At 46.6% G+C, this 18,662-nt stretch overlaps 2 protein-coding genes across 2 annotated transcripts; one reads left to right on the top strand and one right to left on the bottom strand.

Moving 5' to 3' along the window:
• Positions 1–1,077: 1,077 nt before the first annotated feature.
• Positions 1,078–16,081, bottom strand: LOC122613956 (D-beta-hydroxybutyrate dehydrogenase, mitochondrial). Its single transcript, XM_043788395.1, has 7 exons — positions 15,850–16,081; positions 13,513–13,758; positions 2,796–3,002; positions 2,577–2,730; positions 2,247–2,503; positions 1,674–1,775; positions 1,078–1,590 (listed from the first exon to the last, which is right to left on the bottom strand). The coding sequence occupies exons 1-7, from the start codon at positions 15,871–15,873 to the stop codon at positions 1,414–1,416; spliced, it is 1,167 nt and encodes a 388-aa protein (XP_043644330.1). The 5' UTR covers positions 15,874–16,081; the 3' UTR covers positions 1,078–1,413.
• Positions 16,082–17,747: 1,666 nt separating this feature from the next.
• Positions 17,748–18,326, top strand: LOC122614297 (selenoprotein BthD). Its single transcript, XM_043788850.1, has one exon. It carries the CDS (start codon positions 17,822–17,824, stop codon positions 18,245–18,247), a length of 426 nt encoding a protein of 141 aa, XP_043644785.1. The 5' UTR covers positions 17,748–17,821; the 3' UTR covers positions 18,248–18,326.
• Positions 18,327–18,662: the final 336 nt, after the last annotated feature.

An 18,662-nucleotide genomic window follows, 5' to 3' on the forward strand; every position in this document is an offset into this window, starting at 1 on the left:
GAATGCGGGAAATTCTTAATGCGGATAATTTCTGGGCTGGCGACAAAAGCGCAGGAAGTGACACACATGGCTGCATATAATGTGTTCGAGTAAAAACCGAAACACCGGCCAATCTGACAGCCCTGGGTTTACCAGGGAATGCCAGCCAAATGCGGAAAGCATTGGTCAAAGTTGGCTGCCCTTGGCTGGCTGGATATATATATACATACATATATGTGGTATGATGTGTATTTTTAGCTAACCAGCTCATTTGCCATGCAACTTTATGTTTTGCCGCCGTTTGTTTGTCCTTAAAAAGTTCGAACGTGCCACCTGGGATGGGTAAGAGGTACACAGGTAGCAGCCATCCGCCAGTTGCAGATTACATTAACAACCATGGCAGATTTATGCCGCAGTTATGCACTTCTTGGTGTTCCTTACTGCTGCCTTAGCAGCTCATTGCTCGGTCGGGGAATCCTCTGGAACACCTGAGCTCCTTTTCGCGCGGAATGTCCTTGGCTTCCGTTGCGGCGAAAATGTCATTGTTGTTTTGAATCAAACACATTAAAAATGTATTGAATTTATTTTTACGAGCTCGTCTCCGTGCTTCGTGCTCCTTGGCGGCCATGTCATTCGACTTGGTTGACTCTACGCTGCTCTGCTGCTCCTGCTCGCCATCCACTGCACTTAAGCTTAGTTTTCCAGGGGTTTTCCGGGGCGTTTTCCGGGGGGATGGCGTTTGCTTATGCAGCTTGATGTCTCACAAATCGCCCCATTAAATGCAATGACAGGACCAAAGGCCGGGCACTCGGCGAGTGTCAATCAAAAGCAATTAACAGGATTCGAGAAATCCTTTCTTTCTTGCGAAAGATACCCGTAACGAGGGAGAAGCACTTGAGAAGGAGGATTGTGAGGCGATAAGTCGTCTTTGATTGGTCAGGAACTTAATTTAAGTTAAATCTGCTCTGGTTTGTATAAACATTTGAGGTATTCGACTGCTTTAGTCCTCAAAAGCAAATACACATTGATATTCCCGTTGTATTAACTTTCCAAATTCAATGGAAATTCCCTTATTTGGTCCAGTGAAAGCGCACACCCTTCAATTGTTTCCATTTTCATTTTATTCATTCATCGTTATACAATTCGTTCTAGCAACTAAAGAAAATAATATTATGCAGACAGACGCCTCCGTTTGGGGAAAATCATGAGAATAATCGAGAGAAGGACGTAAATGCTCATCGACTGCCGGAGCTCCTCGAACAGTGCTCCTGGCTTTAGTTCCTTTCTGGATGTCCTTCACGCGCACCAAGGAGCAGGAGATGGATTTCGGGGCAAATCATAAATGAATAACAATTTCCAAATTACAATATCGGGCCGTTTCGATGGAGACTCTTATCTGGGCGCTGGACGGCGGACGGCAGACGGAGGATGTGGTCAGTAGACGAACTTCTTCTGCTCCCCGTAGAGCGACTCGTAGAGGGAGGGGGCCAGGTGCTCGGCCAGGAAGATCTGCAGCCGCTCGCTGGATGTCACCGGGGTGTAGCGGGCCATGGGGAAGGTCCTGGTCACGGCATCGATGAGGACGCGCAGCGTGGGCTGGATATCGGCCGCCTGTTATGGGAGAAGGTGCGGATTAAACACTCGTTAGCCACCGGACACACGGAGGGGGAGGGAGAGAGGGAGGAGGGTCTCACCTGGCGGGAGTACTTCTCCACCGATGTCATGGCCGCCTCGTAGTAATCCTCGCCGTAGGTCTTCTTCTGCTCCGAGGAAAGCTGGTTCCACATTTGCTTGGCCTGCGGAAAATATGCCAGGGGAAAGATGGGTTAAAGCCAAGTTAATGAGTTCTCCGCAAACTGTTTTAGCAGACCCCGCTGCTCGGGAATAGTTATCGTATTTCGTATCGTAAAAAACTAAAAGTATGAAAAGGCTGATCCACGTGAAAAAAACTGTCATGGTTTTGTGGTAAACCATATTTTGTTTATATAAATAAATATATGAATATTTTCCTGGCTTAACAAGTTTGTACTAACGATTCAAGGTGTAAAATAAAAAAATTGTTTAATATCTAGTTAAAAAAGTCCTGAAATACATATATGTTCACGTATACTTTCGGCTTGCTTGCGAAATTTTACTTCGCGTGTAAAGTTTTATGTGGTGTTATATGGGTTTGGTTTGAAATGGTCCCCCATCGATGTCTAATTTTTCCCAATGCAGACCATTAGTAGCTGCATCCCAGAGCAATGGGGTCATTATTTTGTCCTCACCTGGTCACGCAGCTCGGTCTCGTTCAGCCAGCCGTTGCCGGGCGCGAATTCTCCGGCAGCCACCACGGACACGTCCACGCCCCGGGTGCGCATCTCCTGGCGCAGACAGGCGGCGAAGCAGTCCACGGCCGCCTGGGTGGCGCACTGGATGCCCCGGACGGGGGATGGCACGCGGTTCAGGCCGGAGGTGAGGAAGACGACGCGACCATGGGCTCGGCGGACGAGGGGCAGGAAGATTTGGGTGAGGCGGGCGGAACCTGAAACGGTTTCAAAACTCAAATTGTAGCCCACATCCAGAGTGGAAGAGTGGCAGAGTGGCGCTCCACTTACCCAAAAGGTTGAGGTCCAAGCTCTTGCGAAGCACGGCAAATGGAATCCACTCGAGCTCACCCAAAGCTATCCAGTGGGCGCAGTGCACCACGGACCACAATCCCTCGGCGCCGTGGGGCAAGTGCTGCGACACATAGCGGGCAGCTTCCAGGATCTAGGCAATGGAGTTGGTTGTGAACTCGGCTAAAAGCTCAGGACCTGCCGCCCGTGTAGACTTACGGTTTTCTCCGATGTGACGTCCAAGTGCAGCAGCTTCATGCGTCCCGAGGTCTCCTCCTTGAGAATCTTGGCCTCGTCCGACTCCTCGATGGGCGTGTTGAATCCTGCGTAGACGGTGAAGCCCAGGTCGTCCAGTTTCTTGGCCAAGTACCAGGCCAGTGGAGCCTCGCAGCCAGTGATTAGCACGCCCTTGCCCGAAGCCGAAACCTGTAAGTAAGTAAGAGAGAGGTCGACAATGGTTAAGTATGGTTAAATTAAATGTTCTGGTTCAGTATAATTTGTTTTATTAAATGTAATTTATTTATATAAGCAAGCGAATTCAATAAGAAATGTTTCCCCAACGAAACAGTGATATGCAATGAGTTTGATAAACTAAAGCTTAATATAAAAAATAAAATCATATTCATGTTTTGGGATTTTGTACTTAGCTTAAATCTTTGTTTAGCAATTTTAAGTTTAATCAAGTTTTTTAATATAATTACTTAATAATTACATTCGTTTTTTCAACATATAGAGGAGAAAAACAATATTAAATATTCGAAGTGAAAAAGTCCGGTCAAATGCCCCAGCAGCTATGGCAAAAATCCGTCTATAGCATGAGTTTATAACTTTTGTCTACAACTTACAAATAAATAAATAAATAAATATTCGAAATATATTTTCTCTTGTGAAGCATAGGGTGAACGTATTGCTTTTGGGACGTTCAACTCTTCAGACCATTAATGTTCGATAATTATGGCGCCAATTAGCTGACAATTGAGCCGTGGCATTCTGTTTGATTTTGAGATGGAGTATCAAGTTTTCGTTGGGTGTGGTCTCTGAAGTTTCACCTTTGGCCCAGCCGAGGCGTCATCCGTGGGCTTTAAGGCCGCTCACTTAAAAGTCGTGTCACAAACTGGGCTCAGACGTCCGCGAGTTGGCAACTTTGTCGAGTTTGAGTCGCTTTGAGTCGCTTTGAGTCGCCTTGAGTTCGCGCCCACGAGGAGCGGCCTGCTTTCGATTTCAAAGCGAAAGTCCGGCGTTGAACGGAACGAGTCCTTGGGGTGGGAAGGCTCCCATCTGGGGATGGCAATGGAGATGGAGATGGAGATGGGTATGGGGATGTGGATGGGTGTGAGTGCTGGGCTGGCTGTCGCAGATATTTGTTTAAGTTCATCACGGCTTGAGACGCCGCCGCTGATGCTGCTGATGGAGCTGAGCTGATGGAAAGTTGAAGTGGGCGAACAGGAAGACGTGTGCTCACTAGGACATCCGCTTTAGACACGCGCTCCAGTCAGTCAACTTTCTTTCGGTCCGTCTCCTGGATCCTGGATCCTGGGGGGGGATAGTGTCGTAGCCAGCATGCCATTACCCAATATACGAGTATGTAGTTCGCCTCGATTCGAGTGGGGTTGGCTCCAGTGTGCGTCAATCGGGTTCGAAGGAGGAGCAGGAGGTGGGTGGGACGGCTACTCATTGTTGGGGCTATTAAACTGTTATAAAGTGCTCGTAAAATTGTGGAAAAAAATAAGAGGAATCGGGCCAGCACGGGTGTATTATTATTGGCCGTGCTGTTGACACCCATTAAGACTGGCCGACATTTTATTGTGGCCATAAGTGTTTGGCTTATCGAAATCTGTTGGCCGTTGTTTGGCGTTAATAAAAACACAAACACTCGACGGTGGGCGTTTGGCTTCTTCACGCCCTGCTTTGGCAGACCACCCCACCCCTCCCCAACTGCCACAGAATCCTGTCAAAGTTTCCCACAAGTTATGTCCCTTCGGTTTTTACGGGAATCTACTTTAGATATAGTACCCGTACTACAACGCTGATGCAAACTTCGGGCCAACTTTAGCACTAAAAATGCACGCAGCATTCTTCGTGAGTTCTGAGTTCCTTAGCCTGCCACCCCAATTTATTGCGGTTCAGCACAAATTACTTTAAACTTTTTTTGCTGCAACTAAAAACAGCAACTGACTTAACGGAATTGAGCAATTAAAGCGCAGCAAAAAGCTGCAATAAAGCGAAAATATAAGGAAACCCAAGCAGCTAAATGTTTAGAGTCTATTAAAGTGCATTGGGGGAAACCAGAAATTGTGGCAGCTTCTTCAGAAGAAGTGCGATGGAAAAAGAGGAAAGCAGGGAAGCTGCTGTATTTCCACGCTTCCCGATTATCAAAGCAGTTATAACTTTTGCAAGAAAAACATTTAATTACCGAGCGCTTAAGCTTTGACCTTTTCAAAAAGGGCAGTTCAATTAAAAGTTTCAGGTCCACGCACAGAAGTAAATTGTATATAATGCAGCTTGGCAAGGAGGTGAACAGACGTGCTTGAATATCTTTTAACGCAATAAGAGTAAACTTAATAATCGGGATTACTTTTAAATCAGCCGAGTATATTTGTGCATTCCGATCTGTAAATGATGTTAATTATGCTGTTTAAAATGGTTGAAAGCAGATATGACATTCAGATTGAGTTTGAACAGTGTGAAAATCAGACATTTAATGCTGGAAATGACAACGGTTACTGGGTGCATCATAAAAATCCTCCCACTGAATGTGACTGGTGGCCATTCACCCAGTTTCAACATTTGTTCACTTCTGGCGGGTCGTTTTAACAGCTTCTCCTGCTGCTCAACAAGGATACCGACAAAAAGAGGGAATTTCGACAGTGCAGTGGCTACGTGCGAGGCATGAAAGAGTCACTCCCCCCTTGACGCAACCGCGTGCCTCTTGCCACCTGCCACTTGCCACTTGCCACTTGCCACTTTCCGCTTTCCACCTGCCAGCTGCCACCTGCCCATTTGGCCACCTTGTGCAGCGCCTGACATCGCACCTCTGGGCGAACACGACGGCTTGCGGTTTTTATAAAGCAGTCCCGAAATAGAACCCAAGTTGCATGCACCCCGAAATAGAGCGCGGTGCAAGTTTGGGGTGAACGGGAACGGAACGGGGCGGGGCGGTGCGGGGAGGAAGGCCACATGGGTGGCAGGTGCATGTCAGACATTCCGTTTAACTGAGCACTTGGGTCGGAAATGCATGCCGAGCACTGGAAGCGAGTAAGTCAATAAGGAGGCGTGCCAGGATCCCTCTTCCTTTCGCTTTCCCTTTCCCTTTCCACACACAGACACGTACTGAAGAATATCCTTCGGCGGTACTTTGCGCTTTAGCAATTTAAATGCATCCTTTATTGCATTTTAATTGCAGGCAACTGGAAGTGGAAGATTTATTCGCTGACCAGGAGCAGCAGGTGCTATCTGCGGCTGTGTTGCCCCGAAAAGCGGAGCTTTTTACGCGCACTTTTAGCCACGGCGATGATAAATGTTCGCGGGGCACGCGATTCGCCGCCTGCAGCTGCTTTCCGTACGCTCATTACCTCCGGCTCCGTCTCCGGCACCGACTCCGGATCCGGCTCCGGTTTCGGCTTACGTACACCGCGGCGTATGCGTAATATTTATATAATGCATTATGCTGGCCAAGCCGAAGGGCCTTCTGTGTCTCCGGCGCGGAAGTTAATGTGCAAACTGCTCTAAGTCAGCAGACCTGGCCTCTGTGTGGCAGGGAATTCCGAGCCCCATCAAATAATGGGGCAGCGGCGAAAGTGTTGGAGGAACTCTTTACCCCATTTCTCCATCTGCTGCTGCTGGTGGCATGGCACGTGTGGCAACGTGGGCGAGCTGAAAGTTACGAGTGTAAAATGTAAACAACAATAGGAGGACTCCGACCCAGACGCATGAACATGCCAACAGTGCCTTCATTTGCGTGAATAAATTTATGACTGTCCAGGGGTGCGAAAAACACCGCTTCCTATTTCGAGGATAATGCGGCAGCGTGGGTTGTGAAAATATGTTGACCGGAAGCTAGTCCAATAGGTGGGTTTTTAAATGACAGCCTGTCGTCGGATTTCTTAAACGATTATTCAACTTTTTAACTACTTTTAGGCATTTATTTTGATTACTAAATGCAAAACTAGAGAGAATGCTAGAGTCGAGATTTATCCGAATATCTGATACTATACTACACTATATAAAACGTATATAAGGTAGCTCAAAAACGTATATTAATCATTACAGAATCTCAATTGCAAAACAGTAAAAATTTTCGCTCGGGTGATATTTCCGCCATTTGGGTCCAATGCGCACTAGTAATTGACAAACTTTGACTGGCCAGTCATAAACTGAATAAATAACCAGGAAGTGAAATAATAAACCAGTTTTATTATTGTACTTCCGGGGCGGAATTAGTGCTCGCAATAAATAGCACGAGTATCGAAGTAAACAGATTTCATTCCGTGCCCAGGAACTATTGAACCCCTTCGATGTCGGACGACGAGCCTGGCTGATGGTCGCTTATCGGTGGCCAGAGCTTTGGTTCTGGTTCTGGTTCTGGCTCTGGTTTTATTATCTTATTTTTATCCCCCGGCCATTGTCGTTTGCGCTCCACCTCCTCCTGTGTCCTGCGTTATCCTTGCAGACGCATAAACCTCTCAAGAAAACGGGGCACGCTTGACCGCTCAAGAGGCCCCAAATAAATCTACATAAGCGAAATGGTGCATTTTCGGCGGAGTGGGAGTCGCATGGAGGCTAAGTGAAAAATGGCAAACAAACCGCATACAAATTGTCCTCGCTGTGTCACCATTCCCAGGACTCTGGGTGAGCATCTGCCCCCCGCACGCCCCTCGCACCCACGGGGCGGTATCCTTTGTGAACAACGAACAACGAGGCGACGAAATGTGGCCAAAAGGAGAAAGCAAGAAATGCGAAACAAAGAGAGGCACGCACACGCATGCACGCATATTAAATCAGTGGCTAAAAATAGACAGCGAATAAAATACGGCCAACAGAGAGGGAAAGTGGGAAAGTGGGAAAATGCGAAAATGGGGGCCAAAACTCGAGGGGCCAACGGCGCTCCACAAAAGTATAAATTAACTAAAAAACGGAGGTGGTCGCTGGGCGGCTGGCGGTTGGCGAACATAAATGACAGAGAAAGACGGGCGCCAAAAGTCATTGAACGTATTAAGCTGTAATAAATTAATTAACCGGAAAGTTAAAAACCATTTCTGTGTTTTGCTTTCCTGCACACCATCGCCGATCCACGCCGATACACGCACGAGGTATCCTGTTGGCGTGCGGCGGGCGCAGGACCTCCGCCAACTTCACGGCATCGGCATTAAAGGCTTTTCGCATTGCGCATACCACGCGTGGTACCCAAGGAGACCTAGGCCAATTTGCAGCCTGTTTCCCTTCTTCCTGTCGCCCCACGTGTGCCTGTGTTGGTGGGACAGATACAGAGCACGCTCTGTGTGTGTGTGGGTGCCAGGACACGTTCGTGCGTTAGTGTGTGTGTGTGAAGCAGGCAACACGCAAAGCTTTGACTTTGTGCCAAGCCAGCCATTATGGCAGCTCAGCCTGTTAGCCAACATCTCGGGCCGGGTGTTTAAACGAAGGATTAGACGGAGCACCCTCCTGCCGTATGGAAATTTATCTGTATTTAAATTCTCATTGTATCCGGTCGAAAAATGATGCCCCTGGCAATGGCTGTTAATTAAAATATAGTGTAGCAGGTCTGCAGTAGGAAAACAACAAGGACTGAAACAGGATTGCGAGCAGGCTACTATTTATACTCCCAGGCTATTAAAAGAAAACGGAACAACAGAAGGGGGAAGAGGAAAAGAAGAGGAAAGTCAATGCTGTTAAAAATATAAGTGGGTAAAAATAAAACAAATCATATTGCGGTGTGGTTCAGTCTATTGACCTTATAGTATTGTGCCATAGCTTCATGAAAAATTCTGTATGTTTCGATATTTTCTGTGGCAACTATTTATAATAGCAGAAGAGTAGATACTGTCACATTTCTCGGATCTTTTCGGATTTTCTACGTTAGGATTCGTAGTTTAGATTCCAAAATGATTTAGTTGGAAATCCATTTGAGCTAATGAATGCCTAGGCTCTTGACTGTAGCAGGAAAACTATGTCCTACAATTGAGAACGTAAAATGCAAAATGACCGGGCTGCCAATCAATTGTGTGGCGCTTTGTGCGCAATTCACTCACATTTGGTGACCTCCGACCTTTCGGCTGCCGAAGCATGATGTGCGATGCGCGCTGGATGCACGGCTGCCTCGACTGCAGTTGGTTTTTAATTTAACTAAAGTGCGCAGCAAAGCAAGGAAAGAACTTTCCAGGGGTCGGGGGTCGGGGGTCAGGGGTCAGGAGGCAGCGCGAGTTGTCAAGGCGATTTAATGGTGTGCAATTCTAAGAAACGCATTGCGCGTTTTCGAATCCCATGTCCAGTGTCCCATGTCCCAGCTCACAGCTCAAAGCTCCCATCTGCCGCGTCCTTCATTTCCAGCCATTGTCAGGCCGAGCACGCCATTGCCATTTCTGAATGTCCTCAGTGTATTTATGTGTGTCTGTGTGTGTGATTGTGTGTGAGAGTGCTAAGCGCTGGTGTGCGTGTGTGTGAATCAACAGGCCACGCGCAACACCATAAAACCGAAACAGAAAACGGCGGAGTGCGAGTATACATATGTGTGTATCCGTTGGATACAAAGGAGAACACAGTACGGCCACCAATGGGCAAAAACAAGCGAACGCAACTTCGCACATAATGAGTTTTTATGACCTGCTAGCGAACGTTGGAGAGCGCACAGAACCGTCCTTTATGTAGCCTTCTGTGGTCCCCAGCTTGGTGTCCAGGGATCCCAGTTGCCAGTTGCCAACATCCAGCTTCCAGTTGCTGGCTTCCTTTGCCATCACACTCCATCATCATCACCATCATCATCAGCACCAACTTCATCGCCACTTCCTAATTGCGAATGCACTCGCTCCCGTTGACAAAGCCGTTCTTACGCCACTTTTTTCTCCGTGCACAACACACGAATCAGCGTTAAATTTGTCTACCGCCAAAGTTTTATGGAGCTGTAACTGCGACAAAGTGTGCGGCAGTGGGAATGTACGAAGACCTAGCGAGCTAAGTAGATGGTTTGCTGGGTAATAAACAGGACCCGGGCAGCAGGACATTGTTGCAGATGCCACTGTCACATACACTGGGAAAAACGTTGGCATTTCAAAGGGTTTGCCTTAGAAATACAAAGAAATAATGCGTTCAATATATGAACATTTTCCATGACATATCTTTACCTAATTATCTATATTTAATTTTACTAGTCACAAAGCATTATTAAGAGAAGAGAAATAACAAGGACTATGTATGTATCTATGTTTTAGAGAAGCGCACTTAAGCTGTTCATGATGGCACTTCCATTGCTCTTAAATAATTAAATGTAGGGTGAAAGCCATTATTACAGTGTTGCAACTGCTTTTCAAACATCCGTCATCGTCTATCTGGGTGACTTGGGCATCACTTAGTCCTAACCGAAAAACGTGTGGACCAACTGCGGATTCACGTGGCTGAGATGGACAGTAGCAGGCACGACTGCCGTACATTCAATTACATTTCAAAATTGGGATTGGGTGTGGAGTTTGCGGTGGGGAAGGACATGGGGAGTGAGGTGGGGGTGGAGGGGCGTGTTGCAGTGGGCGTTGCTGATGTTGAGCAACTGCTCATTAGCGTGGCTCACACGAAGCTATTAATTCAATTATTTACACTGTTTCTGGCAGCTGACAAGCCGCACACCCATTTCCATTTCCATTTCCACTACCATCACCCATCGCCCATCACCCATCGCACATCACCCATGGCCCATCGCCCATGGCCCATCTCGTGTCTTGTTCCGGGAAACTGTTGCGCTTGGCCCGAGGAAAGCGCCCAGACCCCCAGGAGAGATGGGGCAAATGGAGTGGAATGGGATCGAGTGGGCGAGGAGCGGGTAGTCGACTTAATTATGCATATTAAGCTGGGTGTAATTTGCGTTGCAGAGCGGATCCAGTGCCGTCAGCCGGCAGTCGTCTGCAATCCTCGGATGCAGTTGCTCCTAGCAGCTGCAATTTAGGCGGTCATAATAAGGGAATTACGTAACTCCCACGGGGGCGGGAGCGTGGTCCTGGGCGTGGGCGTGGGCGTGGCCGTCATCGGTGAGCATTTCATTAGCTGCGCATTTACATTTCATTGCACCCAATTTGTGCTGTCGCGTCAACAGTTGCCCGCCCAATCCAACCCAATCCAACCCATCGCCGCCCATCCCAATCCTGCCCCGAATTCACATCCTCCGAATCGCTGCGAATTCGTGTGCGTGCGTGTAATTTAATTCGATGGTCGTGCCATAAAGATGAATTGCACAACGTGATGTGCAAGGACAAACAGCCGATGGCAACCAATTCTATAACATATATGTACATACTACTAGAATGTGTCCAAGGGTCCACCAATGTTTCCAATAACTTTATCTACTCCGCACATGTAAATGGAAATGTTGATGCGAAACAGCAGCAGACAACAGAAATCGGGCTAATAGCTGAGGTCTGGCCAGGCCGAAAAGCTAATCAAAGGCAAGGATACTCGTGTCCTTTCCCTCTTCTTGTTTCCGCCCAAAAAAAGAGCGGTGTGCTGTTGCCGTGGCTAAAAATAGATGGCGAGTTCCTTTCTGAAGGACGTTCACATTGTTGTTATGCAAATAATCCATCGAATGTCAGTGATATCAGCCATTTAAGGTCCTGTCTTAAGATGTTTGTTACAGGCAAGGGCGAGTTTTGTGCTTACAAGTTCTGGGAAATGGAAAGATCAAGCCATTGTTGATTTCGCGAAGGATTCACTGATGAAATGGGCAACAAAGCAGCTGAATAAGTTGACTTGGAAACTGAGACAATCATTTGATTTTCTCAAGAAATTAATTGAATAGCTACTTTGTTAAATTCCAGACACTGCATTGATCATAAAACTAAATAGAATTATTCTGAGAAACCCTGTTCAGAAATTTCCAAGGACAATAGTAAGAGCTGCCGGATAAAAGTCCTCCCAGTAACCAGCTAATTTCATTATCGTCCACTTAACTGGTTTTTCCTATTTTCGTGCAAGCGGACTGCATTGTCCTTGACAAATCCTTGTTGAAACAAGACAGCTGAGTCCTGCCGCCAGTCCTCGTGTCCCCGTGTCCTCGTGTCCCCGTTTTGCGGACTGCATCTGCTGCCGTTGCTGTTAATTATCCTGCCGTCGTGCTTATTACCTTAATGTCGGGTTTCGCATCGCGTTGAGTGCGGCACGAGCAGCCTGCAATTGCCAGGACAATGCCATCCTGGCACCTGCATCCCTGTCCACCGACCGTCCGATACGGATACGGATACGAATGCGATGCGGACGGACGCAGGAGAAGGTCTACGTGCCACGGATGGTGGCCACGGAACTCGGAACTCGCAACTCTTATCCACCTGTAATTGCCAGGCAGCAAATGGCCAGTGTCGCTCCTCCTGCTCATCCTGCTCGTCCTGCTCGTTCTCTCCTCCAAAGGAGGCTAATTAAAGTGCAGGCAAATTTGAGTTATCTGCCGACTCCGTCGATGCCATGCTCATGGATGTGCATCGAAGCAAATGGTGCGAAATCGAGAGATAACTTAATTGGATTTGATGGCCTTGCGTATACGCATACGCATTGTGGTAATGTGCGCAGTTAATGCGAGGATATTAGGGCAAATAATCCAATGGGGGCACACATGACCTGAGGAGCATTTCGGTTGAGCTGCTTAGAAGTTTAATTGAGCAGGCGCCGGCGAACAGGATGTTGAAATAGAGCCCTCAAGGCTTTTAATATTTAATATCGAATCATGGTAGCAACTGAAACTACAGGAAGGCGATGACTCGGCAACTGCGTGGCTTAAGTTATGCACAAAGGAAAGGCTGGAAAGTTGGTGTACAATGGAAATTTTCGCCTGGGTAATCGGATTGCGAGGAGCATTCAGTGAATGCTCAACTGAGTTCATTAATTGATAGTTAATTTTAATAAATACGTAAGTTAACTAAGCTGTTTTGTTTGTGAGTGGCATAAGATTCAGAAAATCTGACTAGGAACAATGCAATTTAATCTGATTGACTGTCTGCAGAAACCTTAAAGTCTGGGCAAGTCTAAGAAAGTTCGAAACTAGATTGAAATGAGTAACAATTTACTAGATAGCTCCTTGCCGGCAATTTTCGGTTGGTTTCAAGTGAATCAGGACTCCACATTTTTCCTACTTGCGAATTTATATTCATTACCAAACCCTTTTCTTTCAGCAAGTTCTGCTCGGGTTTCCCCACCAGGACTGCTGGTGGGTCTGCTTATTTATTTGTTTTCATTTTCATTTCCCGGCTGGCTGCCAGGCACAGTATAAGCTCTGAAATACCAGACGCAAATCCGAAGCCAAATCCATAGTCAAGGGTTTCCTGTGCATCCTCTTACTGCTCCTCCTCCTCCTCCTCCAGCCTGGTTAAGCATAAGTTGACGACGTGCCTGCCGCAGGACCCTCTCCTTCCGCCGCCTTGTGGATATGGATTCTCTGCTGGCCCGACAACTATTCCTAGTGCCACTGATTTGTTTTGCCTAGCATTTGAGACCCTCCGTCGTCACTTGTGGTTTTGTCTTGGCACTTGTACCCGGCCAAAACGGAAGGCAAAAAGAAAGACCAGTCCCGGCAGACGAAACCCCGAACTTATGGACGCCCGTGGCTCTGAAACCGAAACCGAAAACCCCAAACCCAATCCCAATCCCAATTCCAATCCTCAGCCCAAGCCCAGGCCAAGACAGTGCGATCCGTTCTGCGGTTTGCCACCAGAATTGAGGATTAGAAAGCCTGCAGAGCGGGACGACGTACCTTGACGAAGTGGTAGAAGAGCACGGCTCCCACGGTGGCCAGGGCGAACCAGACGAAGACGGCGAAGGTCGAGATGCTGGAGATGTCCAGGGCGTGGAGCAGGTGCGACGTGATGATGGCCGCCGCCTGGCAGAACAGGAAGGGCATGAAGAGTCGCTCGAAGATGTCCCAGGGAATCTCGTGCGACTTCTGCGGCAGCGCCGATATGGATCCTCGTCGCAAGGAGGCACGTCGCGAGGCGCGGCGCTAAAGAAAATAAAGAAAATATAGAAAATATCTCGATTTAATTATTCATTTCATTTCAGCGAATTAGCATTTCAGTTTTCAGCTCTATAAATAGCCAGGCAAAATAGCTGCGCATTGTTTGTTTGGGAAATAGTTAAACAATTGCGGCAGCTTGTTTGTTTGTGTTTTGATCGATAAATAAGGCGAATATGCAAATTATTGCACGCACTTCTTGTTTTTATTTCCATGGCGCAAAATCATATTCGCAGAAGTGCATCATGTGTTTTCTTCTGCTTGACAGGTGTCCCGAGTTTTCCTGAATTTCCCAAGCAAGCTGTGAAGTTATATTTGGATTAGTTCGAATTCGCTTGAAAACTCTGAGCAGCAATCTGTTGCCCGCCAATCAACAAAAGCTGATGAGAGTCTTTTGTGAATTGCAAGCCGTACAATTTATTGACTCAGGACTTCCGAGGGGCCAGCATTTTCAGCATTTCCAGCATTTGTGGCTGGCCCACTTTGAAATCGATAATACTTCTGCTCAGTATTGGTGCCCCTTCAGTGGCTGATGAAATGGTCGAGCACATATTTGCCAACAATACATCATCAGCCATTTCATTAAAGCTAACCAATTGCAGCCACAGGATCCCGAAACGACCGCAAGCACTTACACCAACATATGCTTGCATTTATCAGACGCTAACCCACACACTGACATTGACGTATAGCAATTACACATGACGTGCACAATACTCTCGAAAAAGAGGGAAAGCCACCGGAAAATGCTCGCTGGTGGGTGGGAGGGAAACTGGGAGGCGTTGGGCGGCAGTGGGTTGCAGTGGGTGGCAGTGGGTGGCAGTGGGTGGCGAATGAATAAATGAATGGGAAAGAGGCTCCCTTGGCCGCCCCTTTTGGCCATTGGCCATAAATCAACGACAGTGCGAAATAATCAAATGGTGGCATCTGCATAAATACAGAAGCCAATTGATTTATTCGGCCTGAAAATAAACCAATTCCATTTCAGCTCCTCCGACTATTTTGCTGCGCCTGATTTGTAAAATCGCCGGATCTATTTATACCTCCTAGTGCTGTCTGGAATATCAAAAGGAAATCAACCATGTCATGTTTCGGATTGCTTTCGTCATCCGGCGACCTTGCCACCGATTCTGGGACTTAGTTGCCACAGATACGTGAGTGTACGAGCATGTGACTAATGCCGCATTCTGTAAGTGGCCTACATATGGGCTATGGGCTATGGGCGTCACTTTCGATCCGATCCATATGTACGTATATGTGGATATATGCACTCGCCGGTTCAGATATGTCTATACTTATGTGTGTCTGTGTACGATTTATGTACGATTTATGTACTTAATGGGGTCGCTCAGCTGCCAAGAAATCGGTATATGTCCCCAAGCTTATTTTTATTATTAATAAAGATATGGATATTTATTTTTAGATGATGCGGACGAATCAAATGAATTGGATGGAATATGGAAAATGGAAAGTTCTGGCGTTGCAAATATTCTTGCTCTGGCTCTGGCCATTCCGAAAATGTATTTAATGTGAATTTCGGTTGGAAAGAATCCAATCCATTCTGGAATGTCCATAATCGTTTGCCTCAATGTCAAGACTTTTACTGTGCAAATCAGTATCCGACTGTAATGTAGACATACTATACCCATTTAAGATGCATTTAATGTCAGACAGGCGGTAGAATTTTGACAAGTCTCTGGCGAAACACTTAAGTTTTGCATTTAGCATTTTGCATGTTTCAATTTCTAGTGGCTCGCACGTACGTTGACCCACTTGGATCGCGGCCATTAAGTGAATTTTTGTAATTAATTTGGCGGCCCGTTCTGAGCACCGCATGACTTCCTGACTGGGCTGTCTCCTTGCTCCCCCCGTTCTGCTCCTGCGGAATATCCTTTTCTGCGGCCAAAAGGGGCGTGGCTGCGCGAGACTGGAGTTTGTGTATTGGCATTTCTGGGTTAAGCTAACTGGGCTAACAGGGCCAAGTGTGGTACAAGGTGCACACGAACGTGGCGACAATAAATTTGGCCTGCGTAAACACGGCCACAAATGGCTTTTTGCCGCAGGCTGGATTTCACTTACCATATTGTTATCGAAGACCTGCATGATGGATGCTGGTGGGGGTGGTGGGGCTGGTTCGGCAAATGGGGCTTTTCGCGCACTTTCCAAAGGAAGTGGGGAGTTCTAGTAGACTTGTCGTTTAATATATCCGCTGCTCGAGTTGCAGATTGGTTGCATATATATCTTTTCAAGCGGTACGGTTCGGTATGGTTTGGGGCCCGTGGCCTGGGCGCTTTGAGACACGGCGTGGCACTAAGCGGTGCGATCGAGTGGCGCTGCCGCCGAAAATTTTCGCTCGCCGATCGCCGATCTCTGCCGCTGTCGACGTCGGCGTTGGCGTCGACTGCGACTGCGACGTCAAGTTCTGTTGTATTTCAAAATGCTGCAGGCAAATGTCGTTTTGATTTTTTAAAAATATATCTGAAGTATGTGCAGACATGCGTGTGAGGGATACACATATGCGCCTATTCAGAGATTCAGAATAATAAATATATTTAAATTTGTTGCTCTTGGCGCTGCCCCACTGAAGGCGCAGCATCGATGATTATTTTTCCACGGCGGAAAGCAGAAAAGCCACATTCGGATACTCCGAGTGTACAGATACATTTGTTCAACTATTCTTTTTGGCTCATTTGAATACTGTTCTGAATATTGCTTCAAAATGGCCCTATTTTAGGTAGACAGTTTATGCGCATAAATATGTGTGCACGCCAAAAGTCGCATTCTTAACCCAACGAATAGGTTTTTGTTGTGTGTTTCACTGTGACGTCATTGTCACTGTTGTTTACATTCGCGTTATTGTTAATTTGCAAATTGCATTTTCATATGCATCTTTTTTCCTTAAATTTCCAGCTCTTGCTGCATTTTGTATGCATTCATTCGGTTTTATTTGTGGGCCGATGTTGGGAAAATTGGAAAATTGCATAAATAAACCATGACCCTCTAGATCGAGGGGATGGGGCTCAGGAAAATGCGGGCCACGTGTGGGCAGCTGGGCAGCTGTGGGTAAAAAATCATTCAGCTTTAGCCACGAGAAACGGGAAATAAAATGCAATAAATGACCATTTGCAATCTCGTCCCGACAACCAATAAAATGAAGCAAATAAAAGTGTTGCAATCATGTTTATGCTCCAAAATAAAAATTTAAATGATTCCAATTAAAAATGCGCACATTATATAAGAAGCATTTGTTTGCTCTTAAATTCGAGCCAACTTAATTTCCTTGAAACCCTTTTAGAGGACTTCAAGTTGTATGTTGTGCAATTTCATTTTATATGGGAATGAAAGCATTTTATTTGTATATACATACATATGTTCATCTTGAACTGTGAACCAACTCAATATCAGCGCAATTTGTGATAAATGAAAAGGAATTCGTAAAGGATATCTGATAGTCGGCGAAAGGCTTTCCCAGCATACGTATATAAGATACTTGCTTAAATACTCGATTTTTATGTTTTCACTTTATTGTTTATGCATGTTTGTCTCCAACAATATATTATTGTTATGCACAGAATTTGTTGAGTAGCCGTTCTGCATGAATATAGACAGTGCCATAAATTGACGTCTATATAGGAATATAAATACCCCAATCTATATATAATGAACAAATGTTGTCTGTGCATCTATTCAAATTCGTTTTTTGTAATTTTTTCAAAGGCGGCTGCGTTGTCAGTCAATGTAGCCAAATTAACAACCGAGCAACGAATGCTTGTTGCACGCTTTTTTGGTATGCGTGCCCCCAAAAGTTGTTGACTCTTTCGGATTGTCATGCATTTTAAAAATAGGCAGAGCCAAAATATTCTGGACATCGCTGCGCACTTTTAATATACGAAAGAAGATTTATGGTGCACAGCACTTTGCCAAAGAATCATAAGAGGACCAAAAAGCAATCAATCAAAGCAATTATGAGTTGTAGCATTGTCAACATTCGAAACACAATCGGCCTGGGTTATTAACAAAATAAATTCGAAATTCTGAACACTCTGCGAAAATGCCGCCCAAGAAACCGGGAAAAAAGAAAAAGGACGTGGACTGGGCCGCCGATGAGAACTTCTCCAAGGACCGATCCATGATCTACGTCGAGCACACGTACGAGTGCCCCATTTTCCAGACCAAGGCCGACGAGTGTGGCTCGTTCTTCACGCAGCGGATTCCGGAGCGCAAGTTCCAGCTGGTGAAGAACCGGAACGGACGCCAGGTTCCCCGGGACGGAGCCTTCGAGATAGCGTTCTCGCAGAACGCCCGCACCTCGGAGCACCTGCTGTGGTCTGGCCTGGAGAAGGGACCGCCGCGGCGGGACAAGTTCCCACTGGAGTACGAGGCACTGGTGCCCGACGTGAACAGGATACTCAGGAAATTCTATCCCGACAAGGCGGTGGGCGTGGCCGATGACGAGGAGGAGAGGGAGGACATGTAAACATTTGCAGCACTTTGTGCGCTGAATTATTATAAAGTCTTTACCATAACAATGGCTAATACACGGCGTGAAAAGTAAACAATCAGCCGGAGACCTGTTGGAGCAACTTTAAGACGTCATCCACCCACGGGCCAAATGCTCGGCGATTAGTGCGATTCTTCTTTGGCTTTTGTGTGCGGAATATTGCTCGTATTGTCGGGATGTCAGGGATGTCAGGGATGTCAGGGATGTCGGGGTGACGTACTGACATCACAGTTTGACAGCTCCTTTCAAAAGTTAAATGCTTAAATCGACCGGAATAATTAAGCAAATACAATACAATGCTGGCACATTAGCAGCCACACGATTTATATATCTATCTAAATTACTGTTGCGGCGCGGGGACATTAGCGACATTACCGACGTCCCATTGTCT

The sequence above is a fragment of the Drosophila teissieri genome, chromosome 2R (assembly GCF_016746235.2).
Source record: "Drosophila teissieri strain GT53w chromosome 2R, Prin_Dtei_1.1, whole genome shotgun sequence".
Classification (NCBI taxonomy): Eukaryota; Metazoa; Arthropoda; class Insecta; order Diptera; family Drosophilidae; genus Drosophila; species Drosophila teissieri.